Raw genomic sequence first — 20,086 nt, forward strand, 5'->3', positions numbered from 1 at the left:
TGTATTCTAACAGACGATGTTAGATGGTGAGATTGAGGGTGAGCAACTTGTACAACTAGTTGGCCTTTAACCACTGCCCTACCCGACATCTTGTTTAGTCTCTTAACAGTCGATTTCAGTAAAATGGAGACAACTTTTTCGTTTGTCAAGAAATTCCTTCGAATTACTTTGCAAATATCTCGATCTCCAATGAATAGATTTTAGTTACTTTACACAGATGAGGCATACGTTGTGACCAATCTCCATTGCTGTCCAATCATCTTTTAGGTTGTTTAACTGGTATATTTTTATGTTGTTTGTAATTTTGTACTAAAGAGTATTTTATTTTTTTATTTTTTTTTTAAATAACGCTTGGCAGATCATAGATGGTAACCTTTGAATACGACCTTAACTCTCTAAGCTTCAGCATCGGAAATGAATGAATTATTGTTTCTTCATCAATATTTATAAGTTTATTATACGGGCTTTGGTTTTGTTCTTCATACTCCTTCAACCAAACATTTGAGTACCTATGTGGAAGGCAATCATAATTATTATTTATCAATCATTATTTATTAAACAGTATGTAGGTTGAGTAATGAAACATGAAATTCTATAATTTAGTTGTAAAATTTCCACAATTGATTGCAAATGTATGGAAATTTAGACTCCAGTATATGTATCTGGACAATAGAAATTGTAATCAATGGAAAGAAGATTTTCGCGAAATTTTAAAGAATGTAATCCAGGGACAAAAACCAGACATGGAAACACACAACGACGAAAATAATACATACAATATAACAGATGTAAATGAGCAACTCGTACTTCACTAAATACTGGGAGCATTCACCAATCTACGATTTGGAAGAATCTTGTTATTAAAGCCTGTGTAGTCATTCATTTAAGACGGTCATAATTCTTTCTATACAAATTATTACAGTGATACATTAAATAATTTTAGTACACACGAATTGGCTATCATAGGGTCAGAGACTGTGCCTTATATGGTAGGAAACGAACGTTGTAGCAACATTCTTCTAGGAATAACCATAAAACTTGCATACCTTTGTGCACAATTACAGTGGCTGATTTAGAATCTTTGCCGAATACACTGGTGGCTGTACAAACTATTATACCCGTGTCCTGTAGATTATGTATTCCTATTACCTCCCCATTATTATACAGAGTGTGTGGTGGCAGTGTAAGGCCTTGATGGGATAGCTAAAATCCAATTATTACAGTGGATTTTTATAAATTATAGGACGTTAATATAAAAAGACATAATACAGGAACAACAACCAGACAATCAAAATAAACACATAAAATAAAGAACATTAAAGAACTAAAGTTACACGTCCAATTAATGATAATAAAAACACAAGTGCGCAACTCTGATACAAAATAAAGCGTAGAGCATGGAACGGCTGCACTTGAAGGTTAAGCGTCTTCTGTTTTGTTTAGCAGAGTTGCTAATAAAACATTACGTCCGCGTGAACGAAGGGAAATGAAAACACCTGTACATATCGGTGCAGATAGATACACCATAATGATCCACTAGTTACGTTTTTAAATAGCTGTGAAAAAGCTTACTGTATAAGTTAAACATATCATTTTCTTTTAATTGTAAAATTAGTGTGGACTTATTTTCTTATCTTCCAGAACGTTATTAGCGCAGTGTTGTTTACTGTTGGTACAATAAATGCATACTAATGTTTAAAATAACAAAACATTACACAAGGGATAAATTCTGGTTCTTATATTTTACTATTTTTAATTGTTCATGCCGAAATGTTGGCAACTTTTTAATCGCACTAAACAGGTAGTGGAGTTCTATAATAATAATAATATTTTTAGGATAATGTTTTGATGGAGTGTCATTAAATTTTAGTGTTGCTCCCTCATATACCAATATAAACTATACACATTGTAGATTAAGATTTAAAATTTTTATTGTAACTATTCCGACACGTCACTTACCGATGTTAATGTCCAAGTTATTGCTGGCTTAGGCAGACCTGTTGCTTTACATGTAAAATTATGTCCACTTCCGCTATTTCCAGAGAACGCCTGTGGTGGATTCACTATTTTGGGAAGGTCTGAATAAAAGAAATGCATATTAGAAATTTGGTAGCTGATGTTTTTTGGCAGGATTTGGGTACTAAAACATTGTTTTAAAATTAGTTAACACTTTTTGTTTGATCTTCTTTAATATTGACACCTATTAAAATTAAAACTGCCGTTTAAGTATCTTCGGAATGAACACCCAGGATCTTAACTACAGATTCAAGCTATTTGTTCTGAAAATTTCTTGAAATATTTCATAACACGACATTTTTGTATGCTATGCAAATTTTGAATAAACGTTTTAATATGCTGCCTTTCACGCGGTTTTTTGTTATTGCTTTTTTTAATCGACTTGCTTTGTTAAGTTCGAGATAGTTAAGAACTTGCCGTATGTTGCTTCAAACATTATATTTGCCTTGCTGGTTCCGATATCGTTTGTTGCTATGCAGGTATACATTCCAGATACTGATCCTGTCACATTTTTAATCGTTAGGGTACCACCATGTTCCTCTATCACACTAGCCGTAGCTTCATTCTATAACACATCATATGTAATTTATACGAAGAGAACCACTGCAATAAGGGTAATGCTAATGACAAACACACAATTCATAGTTTATCAGTATCAGAGGGCAACATGTTCTTAATTTGTGGTATTAAGCACCTCAAGTGAGAACAATAATACTATTGGAACTCGGTACATTTCAAAAAGTAATAAAAATGAAAGGAATCTTATGGTTAATTGTCGTAAATTCAAAGTTTGAGAACGACACCAACTATAAAAAATGAAAACAAACAAACCATAATATTCGAAAAGTAGTTGGAATGTGTCATTCATATTTATATAACGAACAAAAGTTTTATATCAACCCAAACCTTACAATATATTATCATAATGCATTTCTCTCTTAAGCAACATAATAGCGAACCTTGTTGTACTGCCACCTGATACGTGGTGTTGGATACCCTGTAACATTGCACACGAGCTTTGTCTCGGTGTAATAGTTGGCAGATACTGTAGATGGGGCTCTTATGATCGGAGCAACATAGTTCTGTGACTGAACGGCTACGATTTAAAAGTAACAAAAGAAACTTCAGTTGTAAAAAAACATCACAATAAGCATAACAAGTTACTATACAACATGATCGCTTTATTTTCACAGTTATAACAAGAATGAAAATGGTAAACATCAAACCCATGGATTGTCAATGAACGACCTTTTCTGCAGGTCCAGAAGAAAAAAAAAAGAATATGCCCGCAGTAGCGCTAAGCTTGTAAAAGACGACTAAATAGTGCTTAGAAACTTGGCTAGGGGCTAGGGTGCTCTGTCAAAAGACTAGGCCTACAGAAGCGCTAAGCTTGTCGTAAACGGCGACTAAATAGTGCTCAGAAACCTAGCCGGGGCTAGGCCCTCTGTTCTTAGAGCAACTGGGATGTGTGCCCCGGATAGTTGAATGGAGGTACTCTTGGCGTGTTATATGCTGGGTTTGTCAGGCTATAATACGGAAAACCTAACCGCAAACCATAGTTGTGCACCGTGTTGGGAAATATGCCATGTTCCTTGCACGTTAAAGAACCCTGCTGTGGTATTCGATAGGAGTAGGAACTTTTGCGCTTCGCCACAGGAGGCTAAATTACCCGACCCTACCCCTCTTTTTCTAGTGGAAATCTAAATTTGTCGACCCTGTTGCCCTTATGTCCCATCCCTTTTTTATTTCATCATCATTTCATGTTCATTTTATCACCCATTTCATGTTCATCGTCTGAATATAGCTGAAATATTGCTGCTCGGACGGTAAACCCCAACAATCAATCAATCATAAATCAATAAAATATTAAAAAAAACCGATTTGACGAAGGCGTTGTAAAGTGATTGTGTTTTGTTTAAATAAGGGTATGTTTTTTTTTTTAAAATGAAAAACATGGTTGTCTGAGAAAAATATTAAATATTTAAATGAAAACTAAAGTTTTCGGGCCCATTTATTAGGACGAGTTGACGAATTTATGAACATACCATTGACAACTACGTTAACGGCCTGTATATCGATACCAACTCTGTTCTTAGCAGTACAGGTGTAATACCCAGCATCAGCATTTGTAACATTCTCAAAGACAAGATAATGACCCAACTGGCGAACGTTTGGTGGAAAATGTCCCTGTATTATTAATCCAATAATATATAGAATTATTGAGTGCTTTTGTGTGTTAAGAATTTATATAAAAAAAACCAAAACAATATATATATAAGATGCGTTTAAATTAATGGAGTTCAGGTTTTCATTCTATATCTATTTGTGTGTTATTTTAATTACTCCGTGAACTTTAGCGTGAATGTGGATTGTCCAGTCGATATCCTAGGACTATGTTTTCATTATTATTTTTTATTATTTCTGATTACTGTTCAAATCCTGTTGCCCAGGATATGTGCAACATGTTCGTAATTTTCACTCCATATATTTAAGTCAAAACACTGCTGTCGTATGAGACAGAATTGAACATCTATGAAAGGTAATAATTTGTATTAATAACTTAAGTGTCGAGTCGAGTGCGCTTCGAGATTTAACTTGTTAGCGAAAAATTTTCGTGTACTCTAAAATCTTGTCTATCTTCGATACTTGCGATTAATTTAAGTAATTTGCTCTATTTATTTAATTATATCTATAACTTTCAATTAAAAAAAGAAATGTTTATGACAACATAGATTTTTAACAAAATGTGTGGACAGGTCGAAATTATTTAAAGTATTCATTTTGGGCCTTATATATGCATTTTTACGAAATATGATAACTTTATAATTGTAAGGGAACATTTGAACAAAATGTAAAGATAATAAATAATAAAAATACATTATTTTTTCAAACATGATTATTAGAGAACAAAAGCAGAGCGATTGTTAACACAAAAGCTTCTAGTGAAACGCTTACTGTAACAGATTCCCATGTCACCTCAGGAGTTGGGATGCCCTCGGCGTAACATGGTATTGTTACAACTGCTGTTCCTTCATCTATGGACTTTTCACCAACAAGATAAATTTTTGGACCTTCAGTAATTCTTGAAGCTTAAATGAAAAAGACATAGTTTAACGGAGAGTACTTTTAAATCTGCACAACTGTATAGAAAATGTTATCATCAGAAGACTTTAATTTGGTTGGAAACGAACATTACCGTTGTAAGTAAAAAAAATCTACTATATTTGCATACAAAAAAAATTGCAGATTCGAACCGAGCAGGATTTTGTCAGAATTCACAGAAAATTATCTTTTCATCATGAACATAGAACTACTGTAAACGTACTAATATTTGATGTGTACTAATTTTTGCTATTCTCGCGGTGGAAAGAAAATGACGAAAAGTTGTACTCGCGAAAATTATTTTTAACACTATATAACGTTAACATTTTTTTTGAAACCGCGAAAATTTATACCCGCAAATATATTCACTTGACAGAATCACAGAAAATTAGCAACCACAAAAAATTAATGAGTTTACAGTATATTGAACGGATTGCTTCTGTAATTTGAAAGTAGTAATTCCACACAATTTTAATCAAACGTTGTTTTGTAATGCACAAACATGACAATGGATTACCAACATCGTTTATAACTCTCTCAGTTTGTTTTGTACGAAAAGACGTTGATACAAACCCATTTCACAATTTATTCCAGTGTCTCCCTCAAGACATCTGCATTCGTAGCTGTTGAGATGGTCAATACAAGTGCCCCCATTTTGACACGGATTACTTGCACACTCGTCCACCTCTAAAACATAGATCATTCATATTATAACATTTCTCTTTCTAAGAATCCTGCAAAATGAGTATAAGATGTGGCAATTGACAAAAAAATGAAAAAAATGAAAAAAAAACGCAGATACTTCTTGAACTATCAAAGTATTTATCCTTACAATCTCCAAAAATAACCATCAAATTGTTTGCGCTAGACTTCTAACAAATAGGCCTCTGGAACAGGGTTATATTGAGGCAAGATTGAAGTCATCACTACAGAATTTATATGGTCATGAACTCGTTATGGTGTATCCATATGCACCATGAAAACTGATTTATTCAACTAGTCATAGTTTTCCTTTTCTCGTTTGTCTACTCCGGACTTTTTATAAGCAACTCGGCGGGTGTTTCTAGAAAAGCAGACGACGCTTACCCTACCGGTGCACCTGGTCCATGCTCCCAGTTTTTAGTGGACTCCGAGTTGCTCATTTACTTTTGTTACTTTGTATGTATGATTTTAGTTATTTAAGGTTCTTTGTGTGTGGTGAAAAGAATAGGCCTGCAGCAGCGCTAAGCTTGTCGTAAAAGGCGACTTAATAGTGCTCTGAAACCTAGCCGGGGGCTAGGCGCTCTGCCTACAGTGCAACTGGGATGTGTACCCCAGGCGTGTTACATGCTGGGGTTGTCAGGCTATAATACGGAAAACCTGACCGCAAACCATGTTTGTTTGTTTGTTTGTTGGGGTTTAACGTCCAAGCAGCAATATTTCAGCTATATTCAGACGATGAACATGAAATTGATGATAATATGAACATGAAATGATGATGAAATAAAAAAGGAATGAGACACAAGGACAATGGGGTCAACAAATTTTGATTGCCACTGGAAATAGGGAGAGGTGGGTAGGGTCGGGCAATTTAGCCTCCTGTGGCGGAGCCTTATGGTTCCTACTCCGGGAGAATACCACAGTATGGTTCTTTAACGTGCGAGGAACGTGGCATCTTTACCAACACGGTGCACCACTATGGTTTGCGGTCAGGTTTTCCGTATTATAGCCCGACAACCCCAGCATGTAAGAAGCCAGGGGTACCCCATTCCACCACCTGGGGCACACACTCCAGTTGCTCTGTGGCCAGAGCGCCCTAGCCCCCGCTAGGGTTCTGAGCACTATTTAGTCGCCTTTTACGGACCGCAAACCTTAGTGGTGCACCGTGTTGGGAAAGATGCCACGTTCCTCGCACGTTAAACAACCATACTGTGGTATTCGATAGGAGTATGAACCTTTGCGCTCCGCCACAGGAGGCTAAATTGCCCGACCTTATCAATTTCGCAAACCATATTGGTGCACGTGTTGGGAAAGATGCCACGTACCTCGCACGTTAAACAACCCTACTGTGGTATTCGATGGGAGTAGGAACCTTTGCGCTCCGCCACAGGAGGCTAAATTGCCCGACCTTGCCCATTCCTCCATTTTTTCTGGTTGCAATCAAAGTTTGTCGACCCTATTGTCCTTGTGTCCCATCCCTTTTTTTTCATTTCATCATCATTTCATGTTCATTTTAGCATCTCTTTCATGTTAATCGTCATTCTTTTGATTACCGCTATAGCCTTGTTTCCCGTGATTACTCCTTTGCATTTTTAAAGTATTGATTGATCATTTGCTAGTCACTTTTAGCCAAGTTAACAGTAAAAACATATTTTCATCAAAGATGATTAGGAAAGTTTTGAAAGGTTTTAGATTCTTCTGATAGATGTATTGAATATACTTGTTGCAAAAAGGATAAAATTGAGAAACTTAGACAACTAGGATGTGTGCCCCAGGTTGTGGAATGGGATATGCAGGTTTGTTTAATGCTAGGGTCTTCAGTACGGAAATACTGACCGTAAACCATTTTGGTGCAACGTATTGGTAAAGATGCCACGTCCCTCGCACGTTAAAATGTGGTATTCGATAAGAGTTGGAAACTTTGCGCTTCGCCACAGGAGGCTAAATTGTCCGACCTTACCCACCTCTCCCTATTACCAGTGGTTATCAACATTCGTCGACCATATTAATTTGTACCCTACCCCTAGCATCCATTTTTATTTCATCGCCTGGATATAGCTGAAATATTGCTGCTTGCGCGTTGAACACGAACACTAAATCAAGCACTCATATTGTTATGTTGTTCAAGTTGTAGATCTTATTGAGTCATTCTTAACAATATTTGAATTGAATAAAAAATGCATTTCAAATCTTAAGGAGTTTTAAACATATTAAATTGCCTTTGTCACAATATGTTCCAGTGAAGCCCTCCATACAGGTACACGTGTACCCATTGACACTATCATGACAGGTTGAACCCAGGTGACATGGACTACTGGCACATTCATTTATATCTGAAAGGTGAGAGTATATTAAAAGTTCAACGGGAAATCGAGTAATTTGGGCATATGCAGATAGGAATATAACTTTAGTTAAATTACTCTTATTAGTAATACTTTATGGTCAATCTTCGAAGAAAAATATGTGTTATCTAATTATCAAAATTATCCATATAAAAATGGGTTTAGATTCATTTTCGACAGATGTCGTAATTTAATATGAATGTGTAACTATCTTTCTTTGTCTTATTTAGTTGCAGCGTATATATCATGGTTTTTCAGTTGAATATTTTCGTTATAACAATTAGTATTTAGATTTAAATTATATGCAATATACAATATAATACCTGTCTGACATTTGTCTCCAGTAAAGCCTGCCTTACAGTCACAGCTATAACTTCCGACTTTATCGTGACAAATACCGTTGTTTTGACATGGATGAGATGCACATTCGTTAATATCTACAAACACATTATAAATGATTTAATACTAGAGCGATATTATGTTTATGTTTACATTGGAGTTTTGGTGATGACGTTATATTTTCTGATATGTTTTAAGTCCACGATATCTGTTAAGAATAACAAGAACAGGTTTAGTGGTTATAAATCAACAGATTCAAGGGACAAATAAGACGCAAGGAAAACAGACCAAGAAGAAGTAACGAAGGTAAAGATACAAGCTGCTAATTGAAGGTTAACAAACAGAAAAAAATCATGATGCTTAAATAAAGAATCGGGATACACGGTGTGTAATAAGCCTTTTCTGTTTTTTTTAGCAGAGCTCATTGCTAATAAACAATAATATGGCAAGCCAAGGTGGACAATGAGTGTTATCTAACATTAAAAAAATATATTTTAATATTACGAATTCACTTTTTAATATTGAAAAACTCTTTTGTAATATTAAAAACAATCAGTATTTTATATTAGAAAATCATTTTGCAATATTAAAAAAATGTGACTGACGTTGCAAAATTACAAAAAAAAATTAATATTTGAAATTCATTTTCTAATATAACAAAATCCATTTTCTAATTTTATGAATTCAATTTATAATATTACTAAATGTGATATATTTCTAAACCAGGAATTTGTAATATAAGAAAATGAATTTGTAGTATTGCAAAATGAATTCCTAAAAAAATATTTTCTGATATTAAAAAGTTTTCTTTGTTTTGTTTGTTGGGGTTTAACGTCCGAGCAGCAATATTTCAGCTATATTCAGACGATAAACATGAAATTGATGATAAAATGAACATGAAATGATGATGAAATGAAAAAGGGATGGGACAAAAGGACAATGGGGTCGACAAATTTTGATTGCCACTGGAAATAGGGAGAGGTGGGTAGGGTCGGGCAATTTAGCCTGCTGTGGCGGAGCCCTATGGTTCCTACTCCGGGATAATACCACGGTATGGTTCTTTAACGTGCGAGGAATGTGGCATTTTTCCAACATGATGCACCACTATGGTTTGCGGTCAGGTTTTCCGTATTATAGGCTGACAACCCCAGCATGTAACACGCCAGGGGTACCCCATTCCACCACCTGGGGCACACATCCCAGTTGCTCTGTGGGCAGAGCGCCCTAGTCCCCGGCTAGGGTTCTGAGCACTATTTAGTCGCCGTTTACGACAAGCTTAGCGCTGCTGCAAGCCTATTCTTTTAACACCCGGATCTGCACGGGGAGATATAAAAAAGGGATTTTGTAATATCCAAAAAGAATGTTTTCTAACATTTAAAAAATGTTTTTTTTTATTATTACAAATTTACTTTCTTATATTGAATTTCTAGTATTAAAAACCGATTTTAATATTAGAAATTGATTTTGTAATATTGAAATATGTGACTGATTTTGCAGTATTGCAAAGTGATTTTTTAATATTAGAAATTCATTATCTAATATATCAAATTCAATTTGTATTATTACAAAATGTGTGATATTTTGTGATATTACTTAATCAGTAATTTGTAATATTAGAAAACGAACTTTCAATATTTACATTGATTGATTCTGTGAGCCCACAGCAGGGTTCTTTAACGTGCGAGGAACGTGGCATCTTTCCAAACACGGTGCACCACTATGGTTTGCGATCAAGGTTTTCCGTATTATAGCCTGACAACCCCAGCATGTAACACACCAGGGGTACCCCATTCCACCACCTGTAGCACACATCCCAGTTGCTCTCTGGGCAGAGCACTATTTTGTCGCCTTTTACGACAAGCGTAGCGCTACTGCATGCCTATTCTTTTGACACCCGGATCTGCACGGGGCTTTAATATTACAAAATTTCTAATATTAAAAAGAAATGATTTTGTAATATTAGAAAGAAATGATTTTGCAATATTAAAAAGAATATTTTGAATATTATAAAATACTAATTTTTGTCCACTTTTGCTTGCCATAGAGTAAAGGAAGAGATGTAATCAAGTGCTATAAAATTTGCATTTCTATGAAGTTAACCGATGCTATGTTTAATTGAATCTCTGATACCTGTTTCACAGTTTCTACCGGTGTATCCAGAAACACATGAACATGTGAAGCCATTAACACCATCATTACATTTAGATCCATGATGACAAGGATTGCTAACACATTCGTTTATATCTGTTGAATAAAGATAAAGGTACGTTTTGTTTCACATCAGCGGATAAGCATGTGTGCAAGTCAAGAGTTTTTACAAGTTCTTGAAAAAATTAACCGATTTAATTAGTCATTTCAAGTTACGAGCCTTAACCACTAGGCCATCCCTCGTTGTGTTGGTCGAATATGTGCATACTGTATTTACGTTAACAAAATAAAGTAAGTTAAATAGTATAATTAAGGCTATGCTATTTATGCAAGCAAGTAATTTGGAATATTCTGTTTATTTCTTACTATTTGAAGATTTAAAGAGATACGAATCAGGAATAGAAGCATGATTTAAGAAGAAAGATGATTTAAAACTTGACAAATAAAACATAGATCTAACAGAACACGACTCAAAATTCCACGTCGCTAGTAGACGGATTAAAACAGGATATCAGACATTTCCAATGACGTGAAATGGTACTTTTTTCATTTTGTTTACACTACGCGAACTAGTAAAATCAATGATTACAAACTAACGACACAGTACATGTTTAATCAAGGGAACCAAGATTCTAGCGGAAATCAAAAGAATGTAATCCAGGGACAAAGGCCAGACATGAAAAACAGACAAACACAACAGCGAACATAAAATAACAAAAAATAAATACATAGCAAGTAACAAAAGTAAAGGAACACATTAAACAATCCTTCAAAGGATTTAGATGCAAGATGCATTTTAAAGAAACAATATACCTGTCTGACAATTATCCCCAGAAAATCCGGCACCACAGACACACCGATAACTGTTTAGTCCCTCGTGACATGTTGCGTTGTTTTTACATGGGTGAATAGCACACTCATTGATGTCTGTAATTTATAATACCTCTTTAAAATTCCAATGATAATAGTTCGTCATGATAAAAGTTTTGTTTATATATTAGTTATACATTTTGGTAAGTTGTTCATTCGATAATGTACTTAGCAATTGCAAAATAATTCTCAAAAGTGTTGGGAATTCAGATGTGAAACCATTGTAAACATTACAAAATGGGATTAAGAATTGGTCATAGACCTATAACATAGACAAATCTGCGTATCTGATTGTTTTTAAAAATCTGAGTTTCTTACCAGGAGTCAAGAGATAATGAAAACAAAGTATGTTGAATATCATTTTCCCCAATTCAATTACCTGTTTCACAATTGTGACCTGTATATCCGGGAAGACATGAACACGTGTATGTGTTAATACCATCACTGCAGGTGGCACCATTTTGACATGGAGTGCTTGAACATTCGTTTACATCTACAAAATAAGCTGATTCGTCACTAAAAAGTTTTAGATGTTAAGTTTATTGTAAGTAAATTTGTTAAACTTCGGTTATTTTTACCTCAAACATATTAAGTTAATTTGGTCATTGGATTATATGGATGTCTTATTTAGGAATAATTATGCTAAACTCACAACTATGATCGAGAGTAAGGTATATTTTGTTTATTCCTGAGACCAAGTGTCTTTTTCGTTGGTTATCAAACACTAAATTTACGAAGAAGACGTTGATATATATTGTGAGGTGGTTATCAAGCACTAAATTTACTGGGAATACGTTGATATATATTGTAAGCCATTGTTCCATCTTAAAATGGAAACGCTAAAGTCATGCAATCGCTCTTAATGTTAAAACTGGAACTGTTTTGTCATATGTATACTTACATCAAAGAGGATATGTCGACATATTTATATTTTACCTGTTTCACAATGTATGCCTACAAAACCTGCATTACAAACACACTTATAACCGTTTACTTCGTCATAACATTGTGCGTTATTCAAACAGGGATTAGAAACACACTCGTCGATGTCTGCAAGTATAAAACATTAATTCAAGATATATATAAAGTATGAAAACCAATAATTCCCTTTATTTACCCTCCTCTCTGGATTTAATTTTTTAAGGAACTCGGAGGGGATTTACTGAAAATCAGATGCCACTGACCATCCCGGTATACTTGATCTACGCTCTTGAGTTTTTAGTGCAGTTACGCTAGAATTGTCCCTACATCACTCTTGAATGACGTGGGGAAAATATTTTACTATGAATATTCAGGGAAAAAAATACATGCTACTGGATTGGTCATGTTGCAATTAACCAATTGATTTTAGTACAAAATAATTCAATTTGTTTGCCATCAAAGATCTGTTTAGCCATTAATTACTTCCGAACATAGACTTCAGATACAATCAGAAAAGGTGGGTTTGTTTGTTTGTTTGTTGGGGTTTAACGTCCGAGCAGCAATATTTCAGCTATATTCAGACGATGAACATGATATTGATGATAAAATGAACATGAAATGATGATGAAATGAAAAAGGGATGGGACACAAGGACAATGGGGTCGACAAATTTTGATTGCCACTGGAAATAGGGAGAGGTGGGTAGGGTCGGGCAATTTAGCCTCCTGTGGCGGAGCCCTATGGTTCCTAATCCGGGAGAATACCACAGTATGGTTCTTTAACGTGCGAGGAATGTGGCATCTTTCCAAACACGGTGCACCACTATGGTTTGCGGTCAGGTTTTCCGTATTATAGCCTGACAACCTCAGCATGTAACACGCCAGGGGTACCCCATTCCACAACCTGGGGCACACATCCCAGTTGCTCTGTTGGCAGGGTTCTGAGCCCTATTTAGTCGCCTTTTACGACAAACTTAGCGCTGCTGCAGGCCTATTCTTTTAACACCCGGACCTGCACGGGAGTGAAAAGGTGGGTGAATATGTCAACGAGACAACAATTCCATCGGAATGAAAATGTCAGCACAAAGGGTTCCAATTGGTCTTCAATAAACGTCATGGAAAGTCTTAAGTATATACCTGTGCCACAATCCTGACCGTTATATCCAGCAGTACATGAACACGTGTATCCATTGACGCCGTCATGACAGGTGCCACCGTGATGGCAAGGATTACTGGCACACTCGTTGATGTCTAGAAATTATTTTAAATCATGAAAAGACCAAGCGTTAATTCTTAATTCGATTTTTTGCAATTTTACGACTTTGACACAAACGAGCGGTTTAAATTGAATATACTTACATTATAAGGATCAATTAAAAAAAAAATAAGTATTATAATCTCAGAGTGACGACTTCTTTACATTTGTAACAAGAAAATATTTTTTCAAATTTATATTGATTGATTGATTGATTAATTGTTTGGCTTGGATGATTAAATGAACATCAAATGTAACCTTTGCGCTCCGCCACAGGAGGCTAACTGCCCGACCCTACCCATCCCTCCCTTTTTTCTAGTGGCAATCAAAATTTGTCGACCCTTTTGTCCTTGTGTCACATCCCTTTTTTCATTTCATCATCATTTCATGTTCATCGCCTGAATAAATCCCAACAATCAATCAATCAATCAATGTAAATATGAAAATCTTTTCTTGTTACAGCTGTAAAGAAGTCGTCACTCAGAGATTAAAAAGAAAACGTCAAGAGTGTCTTTACTTGGGTATTCATTTACAATTTGAATTTGAACTAACAATGATTACAAATCACATTGTTTATTTCTATGAAGTTGTTTTTCTGTATATCCGACACAAAAACTGGTTACCTGTCTGACAATGTCCACCAGTGAAACCAGCACCACAGACACACCGATAACTGTTTACTCCCTCGTGACACGTGCCGTTATTTTTACATGGATGTACAGCACACTCATTGATGTCTGCCAAATAAGAAAATACAGTGACTTCGAATGTCAGTGTTATACTAGAATGCCTGACATGTAAATGATATATTTAGTGACTTACAACTCATTGTAATACTAGAGTGAGTTACATGTCAGTGTAATACCAGAGTGTCTAAAATTTACGATTTTGCTGACATACTTTTTACAATCTTTAATACCATGAAGTGATGGTTATTGTCCACAAAAAAATTAAAAGTCGTCTTTTAGTGATATGCAAAAGTTTCTTTATTTATTAATTTAATACATTAACTGAAATCTCCGAAATTAGTTAAACATATGCCTTTGCTTTATGTCGTAATAATTGGTTCATGGCAATGACACATTGCAATTGCTCCACAAAATTTTATACCACAAACAGATTGTTGGAAGCAAGTTTGAGGCTGATAATATTTTAGCAATAACAATCATGTTCCTATCATTTAATTTTTTTGGTGATGATAGGCAAACGGCTATATTCAAGTTTTGTGCCAAAAACCTCAGCAGTCTATACATTGTAATAAATAATCACATTCAGAGAGGAGCCAAGTTTAATGACTAATTTTATCGTTCACAGTTCTATACTTCTATTTGTTGAGAAAAACTACTAGTAAAAACTCCCGTCATTTTTCAGAGATATAAGGACAATTTACTCTTTGAAATAAAAATAACTTGACCTACCTGTTTCACAATGATGACCAGTATATCCAGGTACACAGCTACACGTGTATTTGTTAACGCCATTATGACAGGTAGCACCATGACGACATGGATGAGTTGCACACTCGTTAATATCTGTGGACAGAAAACATTCAGAATGTTCACGTTTCAGCCGATGTCGTGTTAAACATATATACCAATTATCATTTTGTGGAATTAAGTACCTTGATTGTTAATAATACAATAATTAATTTAAAAAAGTAAACAACCAAAAAAAAAACAAAAAAAATGAACATGAGTGCCGAAGAACCCCTAGAATTAATGAGTGTGCGGAAGTTCTTGGTCGGGACCAACAAAATTATTGGACATTAACTGCAATTTGTAACATGTAATCTGCTCTTATTTGTAACAAAGAAAACATCACTTTTAAATATCATCGAAAGTAAATAGATATATACCTGTTTGACAATTAACACCTGTGTATCCAGGTCTGCAGGTACACCTATACATATCTACACCATCATTACAGGATCCATGATGTAGACAGGGAGAGGAAGCGCATTCATCTACATCTACAAATGAAGACATTAAAAATTTACCACTTTTATTAAAGATATTGTTGTTAGGGTTCATTTTAGATTATGTAATTTCATATCAAAGATTTCATTTGGATTCTGAATATAGAAACGGAAAAATAAGTTAAAAATGTCTTTGGAAAATATAACAATAAATATATCAAACAAGCCCGGTTATATATCTTGACCTATGTCACCATCATATAAATGTCAGCACATAAATAGCTTAAATGGGCACATTGATTGAGTGGTTGTTATTTCATTCATTATCCGAACATTAACAAGTTGAACAAGAATCTATTAAAGTCATAATATAATTGAGAGGAATGAGAAACTGAAGCAAACGTGACTATCACCAGAGCTTAGGAGAAATTGGTAGGGTATGTAAAAGTGTTTAAAGCATGAATAATTCTTGTTAAGTAGAAGCCTTTGTAAGAATTCCGTAAAATGTGATACACCACAAAAAAGGCTACATATTTTTATTTTTGATATGAAGATGATTTATGGGTCTACATTATAACATGTGTGATTATTCGTTCAAATCTACCTGCTCTTCGGAGATAATAAACATTAATAGATTCTATTATATTTGAATGTCATTTACAGACTTATCTCCCTCAATTTTAAAATCTACAGTATGAATATGAACCTATATGTTCATACTTTGAGTTGATATTTTCACATTGTATGAGCAATACAATGGTGAATAAAGGATAAATCGAGTGGTCGGGGATTTATACCATCCAAGGTATATGCCTATCCATTGCAGTAAATTACATTTTTATACTAACATCATGATGTTCAAAGGACATGTATACTGAAACTTATATTGATACAGTTATGTTGAACGATGTGTTACCTATCTCACAGTTCTTTCCTGAATACCCTGGTAGACAGCTGCATGTGTATTTATTGACACCGTTATGGCATGTTCCATTATTCTGACATGGGTGACTTGAACATTCGTTGATGTCTGTAATAACCATTTGATGAGATACAATGAATCGTCAACGAAATAAAAACGCCTTCATTGAAAGTTAGGTAATCAAAATTTCTAAGCCAAAATTTAATTAAAAAGAAACCACATGATCTCGGTGTATGACGTAATGTAGAAATAGCAATATTGACAATTAAAAATATACTTCGAAAATTCTTCCTCTATTCTCATAAAGAGACGGTCTTAGACTTCAATTCGTGGCATGATGAAACCTGATAGCTTGCCTCTTTCACAGTTAAGTCCTATGAAACCCCTGGAACATGTACAGGTGAAGTTGTTGACACCGTCATGACAAACGCCATGTTGACATGGATGACTGGCACATTCATCAATATCTGAAGAGAAACAAAAATGCAATTACATCATTTGTTCATCGAATATCTCACCATGCAGTGCCTAGGTGTTAAAATAAATCGCAGCTTGATGTACATTGCCTAAAGCACTTTCTGGTTGCTAAAATAATTTAGCAGGACGTAGTCATTTAGTTTGATAGGGTTTTGAAGCCGTATTCTTCGTGTTGAATTTGAAATTCCTGAATCCATTTCACAAAAATGTAATAAATAATGGTCTAATTCACAAATTCAATTTTCCGTTATGACGTCATAAGTAAGAATAAATTTTAAACCGAAATCGACCGCATATTGATACCTACTTTTCTTTGTGTAGTTGATGAATTGAATGTGATTTCTTGTTTTGCTTATACACTGACTCCTTTTTAATCGTATCCTCAATAATCTAAAAACATATCTAAACCAAACATTTTCCCTGAATAAACCAAATGCCTGCAAAAACGGAATAAATTCTTGTATGTAAAAAGGTTTGGTTTAGACCGATTTCGATGTAAATACATTGGACATACCAGTTTCACAATGACGACCAGTATACCCGGGTTTGCATGTACACGTGTACCCATCGACCTTGTCATGACATACTCCATGGTTCTTACAGGGATTAATACGGCATTCATTTATATCTACAATGTTTGGATACCTTGTATTTTTCAATTACCAAACCGGCGAACGTATCTGAAATCACTCTTGTTTTGCAAATGATTGAACCGCTCGGTCCTGTATTTGGCTTCCTGCTTCCATATTTTTGGTAATAAGTTCTTTCTTTGTATTTGGTTAGAATGCTTCTGATGAGAGATTTACTCTTTGTATGTACAGCATACGGCAATTTGTAACAATAATATGACTAGTATTTCTGATAAATTGTGAAGCTTGTTTTTTTAATAACTTGCAATCAGCTGATTCGGTATGTATTTACAAGGCAATTTGTTTGTGGGTCGTTTTATGCAGTAAAAACGTTTTGGCTAAACCACATAAAAACTACTAACTTGTTTCACAAAGGTGTCCAGTATATCCCTGGAGACATGAACAGTTAAACGCATTTACTAGATCATGACACGAACCACCATTTCTACATGGTTTAGCAGCACACTCATTTATATCTATTATAGTAGAGGCAGTATTAAGATACGAAAATCATTTCGAAAGTTCATATTTCTATTAAAACTGCATTGTTAATTCCAATTATTTTAATCATGAATATTGTGTATTGTCCCTCTCCTTCGAATGACCAACCAATAAACATATTCTGTTTTCAAATTTACATGGCGTTGATTAAAAAATATAAAATCAATATGAAAGAGAGCAACAGTGAATAAAAATTGGATAATTAACAGTTTAAATAAGAATATTAGGGATTATTTGTTTGTAAAACCGAACCTGTTTGACAATTAGTACCGGTGTAACCTGGCTTACAAGTACATGTGTACTTATTTATCTCATCAGCACACGTGGCCTGGTGCTGACAGGGATTACTGGCACACTCATCAATATCTACAATAAAACAAGCATGGGGTAGAAAAGAAACTTAACATGATGATTGACTGATGAAGGAGATACGTTTTTGATATAAAGGTTGCAGTAAAAAGGGTAAAGAAAAACGTCAATATACATCGTTTGTTGATGAAAAAAAGGTTAGTGATCGCGACATAATAATATTTTCTGTAATGACGATTTTTTATTCACACTTGCATGTTTGCAGTAAAATTAACGCATGTTTTTTTGCACATGCTTATGAATTTGAAAGAAATTTATCGCTTAACTCCTTGGTCTTATTTAATTGTCCCGAATGGGCCTAAGTGACGCTTTGTACACTTTTAATGTATGGACCATATTTATTGATAAATGCCAATTATTACCTGTTTGACACTGACTGCCATGATAACCTGGTTTACATGTGCATGTATACTTATTGACACCATCATGGCAGGTTCCACTATGTTTACAGGGATGTGAAGCACATTCATCAATATCTAGAAGGAACAAAAAAAAAAAAACAACAAAAAACAAAAACAGAAAAACAAAAACAAAAACAAAAAAAAACCGAATTCTACCGAAATCTATGAGTATACTTTTTAAAAGAGACAAAACTGCCTTTTTTAGATCTTAAAAAACGTAAAATGTTCATCGTGTCATTATGTAAGTCTCGCCCGGTAATATTGATAGTAAACATACCAGTTTCACAATATTTTCCAGTGAACCCTGCAGGGCAGACACACGTGTAGCCATTTACCTCGTCGTGGCATTTCCCACCGTTTTTACAATGGTTGTGTAGACATTCATTAATGTCTGAAATCAAATATTTCATTATAATGTGGATCAATTAAGTTGATCGATTAAAATAAACAATTATAGATAATAAGCAACATAGCAAACTTCATTTAAGATATTATCTTTAATACGGTAGGATATGATATGCAATTCTGATTCATAATGTCCTAATTTTCACCAGCGAAATACCAGTCGATAAGTCGTAATTTCATATATCGACAGTAGCCTGCTATAAGAAAATAAGAGATAAAAAGATCGTAAGGAGTAAATGATTACGTTTCCACTGCAATTGCTTGCAATTAATCGACAACATATTTGTCCAGTGTGGTGGACGTGTTTTTCAACAAACGGTCGGCATTCGAATGGAAACAAATTGTGCTCCTTTACTTGCTGACCTATTCCTTCACTCTTATGAGGCTGATTTTATAGCTGATCTGATCCGAAAAATAGAATATCGTTTGGCTAGATCTTTTAATCTCAGTTTCCGCTATATAGATGACGTATTATCTTTAAACAATCCTAATTGCGGGGATTTTGATACATCGCATCTACCCAAAAGAACTTGAGATAAAGGATACTACAGACACTGTGAAGGCAGCCTCATATCTTGACTTACACTTAGAAATCGATGGTAAAGGGAAATTGACCAAACTTTACGACAAACGTGATGACTTTTCATTCAGAATTGTCAACTTTCCTTTCATCTGTGGCAACATCACTTCGGCTCCTGCGTATGAAGTGTTCATATCACAACTCATACGTTATGCCAGAGCTCGCCGAAACTACGCAGACTTTTTGTATCGCGCTA

The 20,086-nt window shown here is 34.7% G+C and overlaps 1 protein-coding gene across 2 annotated transcripts in view; it reads right to left on the bottom strand.

The window, feature by feature from the left end:
• Nucleotides 1-228: 228 nt before the first annotated feature.
• LOC148596505 (uncharacterized) overlaps nt 229-20,086 on the bottom strand; it is a 42,688-nt gene continuing 22,830 nt past the window's right edge. The window contains exons 24-48 of one of the 2 annotated variants that reach the window (XM_088563857.1): nt 19,183-19,296; nt 18,867-18,980; nt 18,388-18,501; nt 17,997-18,110; nt 17,520-17,633; nt 16,885-16,995; nt 16,523-16,636; nt 15,547-15,660; nt 15,110-15,223; nt 14,315-14,428; nt 13,574-13,687; nt 12,453-12,566; nt 11,896-12,009; nt 11,460-11,573; nt 10,629-10,742; nt 8,483-8,596; nt 8,037-8,150; nt 5,692-5,805; nt 4,972-5,105; nt 4,062-4,203; nt 2,976-3,112; nt 2,434-2,581; nt 1,960-2,078; nt 1,047-1,203; nt 229-509 (exon numbers count right to left, since the gene is read on the bottom strand). In XM_088563857.1, coding sequence (XP_088419983.1) covers nt 490-509; nt 1,047-1,203; nt 1,960-2,078; nt 2,434-2,581; nt 2,976-3,112; nt 4,062-4,203; nt 4,972-5,105; nt 5,692-5,805; nt 8,037-8,150; nt 8,483-8,596; nt 10,629-10,742; nt 11,460-11,573; nt 11,896-12,009; nt 12,453-12,566; nt 13,574-13,687; nt 14,315-14,428; nt 15,110-15,223; nt 15,547-15,660; nt 16,523-16,636; nt 16,885-16,995; nt 17,520-17,633; nt 17,997-18,110; nt 18,388-18,501; nt 18,867-18,980; nt 19,183-19,296 — 2,906 coding nt within the window. In that variant the 3' untranslated portion in view covers nt 229-489. The remainder of the gene's footprint in view (nt 510-1,046; nt 1,204-1,959; nt 2,079-2,433; nt 2,582-2,975; nt 3,113-4,061; nt 4,204-4,971; nt 5,106-5,691; nt 5,806-8,036; nt 8,151-8,482; nt 8,597-10,628; nt 10,743-11,459; nt 11,574-11,895; nt 12,010-12,452; nt 12,567-13,573; nt 13,688-14,314; nt 14,429-15,109; nt 15,224-15,546; nt 15,661-16,522; nt 16,637-16,884; nt 16,996-17,519; nt 17,634-17,996; nt 18,111-18,387; nt 18,502-18,866; nt 18,981-19,182; nt 19,297-20,086) is intronic. The other variant, XM_088563858.1, reaches the window with a different exon arrangement.

This window comes from Perna viridis, chromosome 15 (genome assembly GCF_037379345.1).
Source record: "Perna viridis isolate PV_CMFRI_1.1 ecotype Kerala chromosome 15, ASM3737934v1, whole genome shotgun sequence".
Classification (NCBI taxonomy): domain Eukaryota; kingdom Metazoa; phylum Mollusca; class Bivalvia; order Mytilida; family Mytilidae; genus Perna; species Perna viridis.